Source organism: Trametes versicolor (genome assembly GCF_000271585.1).
Source record: "Trametes versicolor FP-101664 SS1 unplaced genomic scaffold TRAVEscaffold_10, whole genome shotgun sequence".
Taxonomy (NCBI): Eukaryota; Fungi; Basidiomycota; class Agaricomycetes; order Polyporales; family Polyporaceae; genus Trametes; species Trametes versicolor.
The window spans coordinates 2,148,479-2,153,179 of NW_007360330.1; the positions used below are offsets into that span (position 1 = coordinate 2,148,479).

Sequence of the window (4,701 nt, forward strand, 5' to 3'; positions counted from 1 at the left end):
GCCGGGACTCGATCTCGAAGCTGCCTACCGTGCGAGCACAAGCCCCAGCTTCTCGGCGACCTCGAACGTCCGCGCACGCGCGCATATCGACTCTCGCGAGCAGCAGCGGTCTGCACGGGACGCCCTCGTCTTCACGTGCGTCCTGCAACCGCGAGCCTACCTCTGGGCCTTCTGCAGACTTTGCAGAAGGCCAGGACTATACTACGACGTCTACATGGTGAGTACTACTGTGTGCTAACCCTCTCTCCGCCCCGCCGTGCTGATAAACATGGTTAGTGATTGTTTATTTGTCGACTAGCGGGGGCGACTTACCGTTCGTCTGTGCCGCTCTTGAAGCCGTTTGCTACGAGGCAAGTGCGCGAACGGCTTGCTCCCGCATACGGCGGGATGGTGGGCCGGTACGCGTCGTAGAGTTGGGCTCTGCGCGACCCTGGATTCGTGGCATCGCCGGGAGTAGGAAGGAGATCAGCCGTGCGTGCATGGCAACGAGACTAGACTAACTCACGGGCATGTAGGGTTGTCTAGCGGGCCGGAGACGTCGTCGAGGTCGTGTGAGTGAGAAGTTGCGTGCCCGGGGCGCATTGCGGAGATTCGGCGCGCGAGGCGAGCAGAAGCGGGGACCTGTCGACACCGAGATGAGCTGCGGCAAGGGTGAGGACTCGCGACGAACCTCGAGCGCATGGGCGATCCTTATCGGGGAACGCGGGGCCTCACACGAGGCCATCGCCCGTTCTCTGGCGGCGCGAAGTCGGCGGGTCAGGGTCGAGGTGGCAGCCCCGCCTGATGAGACCTACAGAGAAGACGGTAAGCGCTCCCGACCGGTGTGTGTGCGATGATCTCACCGGGATTTGCCAGGCTAGCCTTGTGTCTGGAAGCTCGTCTCGCGAGGAGCTGCATGCGCCGTGCGGCGGGTCGTCGACGACGCGAGCTAATGCGGAACGGCTGTGAATAGCAAGGTCAGTGGAGCTGCACGTCGACGAGGACGAGGACGTACCGGACCATATGGGCAACGACGGTGGCGGGGAAGCGGCCAGTGCGGTGATGAGCGATAGAAGGCCAGGGGCGGACGGCGTCTTGTGGGGAAGGAAAGGGCGGGAGCAAGGGCGAGGGCGAAGAAGGGGAGGGGAGTGCAGAACGGTGAAGTCTTCCTCCTCTTTTTATACATTCCGCCACGCTGACGCACACGCACGGACCCTCTTCGTTCTTGCAGCTAGCGGTCATCTCCGCATCAATCTCACAGGGACGCTAGGCGGAACGGCGCCCGTGTTCGCCGCAGCCGTGTACGGTGCGTCTCGTCCACTTGGCAACTAGTGCGCGGCGGTGCCGTATCGCGCTACGCGCGCTGATATTGCCCCACTTCGACGCCGCTCCCTCAGAGTCTGGCTGCTCCCGCCGTAGGATGCACAAGACAGCCGCGCCGCGCTCGTACTCGGTCAGACATGTCGTACTCGCTCGTGCGTTCAGGCTCGATTCATGGACCACATACACAGCCAGGACGGGCAGACAACGTCGACCTGCTCGAGGATTCGACTCCACACCTCGAGTTCGCAGTTCCGGCCGCCTCCCGTTTGTCTAGATGCACCGGCAGGCCTGGATGCGAAGAGCCGTCTCGATTTGTCCCCCACGACGGGCAGATACGACTGCACCCGTGCAGCGCGCCATTCAATTGCGCAGGAGCCACCGAACACCCGAGCACCGTGCCCACCCCCAAATCGACCTCAGGGCCGGCAACCGCCTAATATCCAGGACGCATCAACGGCCACGACGGAGCACACGACGGCTGAAACGCGCGACGGGCGCGGACGCAATTACGGCGGGCGAACGGCGCGCGACGCGGAGACTTGGGGACCAGACAAGCGGATGCGAACTTGGTGGGGTGTATCTCCGCGGCGCGGTGAGTGGGTTTCGTAAATTCGTTGTGTGCGAGATCGGCGGCTCGCGTATCTGTCGTATCGGTGGAAGCCCGCGGCGCAGATGTGAGTTCGGAGATTGTGCGACTGCGCAGGTTGCTGGGCCGTCTGATGCGGCGTGTGAGTCGTTCATGCGGGACTTGGTTCGCGAGGAGGTGCGCAGAGGCTAGCGTTAGGTCTCGAGAGGGACGACATGGCCGATGGCTCGCATAGCTATGTTCATGAGGAGGTGGAATGTGTGCGCCTGAGAGACACGGGAGCAGGGAGAGTCACGAATAAGCCGTAAGGGCCCTTGTACAAAACTGCATCCCGAGCGGACACTCGCCGCAAACCTTTCGCTCGATACAGTGCACATCTGGGCCATATTGTGTGCACTCGCCCGCCGAAACAAGAACCGCATGCACGTCCTCACGTAGGATTATTATAATTTATTGTATGGTTTAATCATGGCCGCTGCCGCATGAACACCGCGGTGGATGCGCCATGCACGTATACCTTATGAGGACGGCGCACAATGAAGATCACGTGGTGAAGCGGGCACACCGGTAAGCCATCTCGTCCTCACCCTGCGGTTTGGGCTCACACGTCGTCTAGGTTGGCCGAGCTATTGTGCCATGATCTTGACATCTCTATCGTGCGCCCGAGGACGACACACTACACTGGACACCAGTATCCGCCAGGCATCGCTGCCTGGACATGCTCATGCCGCTAAGACAGGAGCAGTACCATAAAGCCGACAGAAGGCTGTACAGACTGGTTGAATGGGTACGCTCTTCATCCATTGGCTACACATCGGCGCTGACTGTCGTGGATGCTCAAGCCATAGCGCCGCATCGTAGCAGTGCCGAGGAAATATATTTCATCGTCAAGGTACTGCCAGACGCTCTGGGTGCGCTCGCTTCGACGGCACCGCGGCGCGAGGAAACACGCGGCCGGGATGCGAACGGCGCAAATGGCAATTTCGCGTTTCCTCGACGCGTACACGACCCTGAGCACCGCACTTGCGACACAAGCGTGTTGTCTACGGAACAAGCGGGCTACTCGCCCTCCATGTAAGTACTCGGTATCCTGCTCGCTGACTCTACCTCCCTGCTCCTCACGCACACGCCCATTCCCCGTCTCGCTGCCCTATCCTCCAACCTCCCGTTCCCTGGCATCCGCGCTCACACTCGACTCGAATATGGTCCGCGCGCCACGGCAGACCGATGCGCTCGGCGCAGACTACGCTACGAGGGCAGGACGTGAGCGAGGCATGCTCCGCATGGTTCTGACCGATGGCCTAGGTGAGCGCTGCGTCCCGCGCATTCACGTCTGTCGCTAATATTTGCGTCTTGTAGTCGAGTTCGTGGGCGACCCTTACGCCTTGATGTTCTTCGCTTCCGCGAAGTTCCGCGATGAGATCTTCCTCGCGTACGGCGCGAAACTCATCGGGTGGCCCGCCGACATCGAGTTCATCAACCCGAGCGACATGAAGAATCCGACCGCGAAGGTCCGCGCTCTGCTCGACGCGTGGGCGGACGGCACGATGCGGTGGGCGTGGGTGTCCCAGGACGAGTTCATCGCCGGGCTCTACGACATCCGCAGTGCGTGCCCTGGCCCGCACTTCCCGAACCCCATCCCCAAGGGCGGCCGGAACGACATTGGGAAGCGGCGCGCGCGGGCGTCGGATGCGGAGGCCGACAAGTACCCTCCGCGGTTCGTGCGCGACGGGCCGAAGAGCTTCAGGTTCGTGTCGGAGGAGATGGAGGAGGGGCTGTGGCCGGTGACGACATGGGCGAGCATCGGGATGATGTTGATCCGGCAGGGCGAGCGGGAGGACGTCGAGGACGTTGCGCGCGAGGCCTCAGCGTCGACTTCGCCCGCGGGGCAGCTGTACTGGCACGGCGAGCTGCCCGAGGACCCGATCGAGTCCTTCTGAGCTCGTGGACTAATTGCGCACTATTCCTGTTCGTTACGTTACGATTCCCTCGCATTGATTTCGCGCCTCGACGTCTTGTTCTCACTCGGCCTCTGTTGTCGCGCCCGCGTGTCCTGCGTGAACTACACGGTCCCGATATGGCAAGTGATATCTTGAACTCCGGCGGAGGCTTCCGCTCTTGTCCTCGCCCACGAGCTCTGTGTTGCTCGTGCCGCCACGAAACTTCGTCTGGACGTGTGCGAGTGTTCTGGCCCTCGTACGGCATGCTCGCGGCAATATTCGGAGCGATCAGAGCGGCGCAATGACCGTCCGCGCGCGGGATACGGGCGCTCCGCAAGGCGCCCATGCGCGCGCACCCCAGATGGCTCCGATTGACGAGATTTGCTGCAGAGAAATATATCTCGGGTACGCGACATCATTTATGGATGTATCCTTTGCCGTATCTACGATTTAGAATGGGTTTGAGGAGGAATACGAGGTCGGGGAGCATGCAAAGTGCTGCCCATCCATCTATTCCTCCCTAAGCCCATTCTCTTCTGGCTACTCTGCCAGAGCGTGCTCCCCCGGTGTGATAAATATGTAAGAGCAAGTTCCCTATTGAAAGGGATGTGTCAGTGAGTAATTGAGAATTTTGCGCCCATTCCAAGGGCCTGGGTCCATCAGTCTAAGCAGCCCACCCTCAGACCTTAGTTCACACAATATTCACATCTGATCTGCTCTCTAAATTTTAAGTCGCCGTCCCTGACATTATGACGGCTCCCTGGACTCGCTTACACTCACAGACGCTTACTGCCTGATTTACACAGGCTCCAGACTGCTCACACTACCTAGGGTACAGTACAGGTCTAGACTACATCCCCCCTCGTTCCCCCC

General features: G+C 60.8%; 1 protein-coding gene across 1 annotated transcript; it reads left to right on the top strand.

Moving 5' to 3' along the window:
- Nucleotides 1-1,272: 1,272 nt before the first annotated feature.
- Nucleotides 1,273-3,828, top strand: TRAVEDRAFT_66533 (uncharacterized protein; the record flags this gene model as incomplete). Its single annotated transcript, XM_008044247.1, has 3 exons — nucleotides 1,273-2,455; nucleotides 2,781-2,962; nucleotides 3,248-3,828. Exons 1-3 carry the CDS (start codon nucleotides 2,394-2,396, stop codon nucleotides 3,826-3,828), a joined length of 825 nt encoding a protein of 274 aa, XP_008042438.1. The 5' UTR covers nucleotides 1,273-2,393.
- Nucleotides 3,829-4,701: the final 873 nt, after the last annotated feature.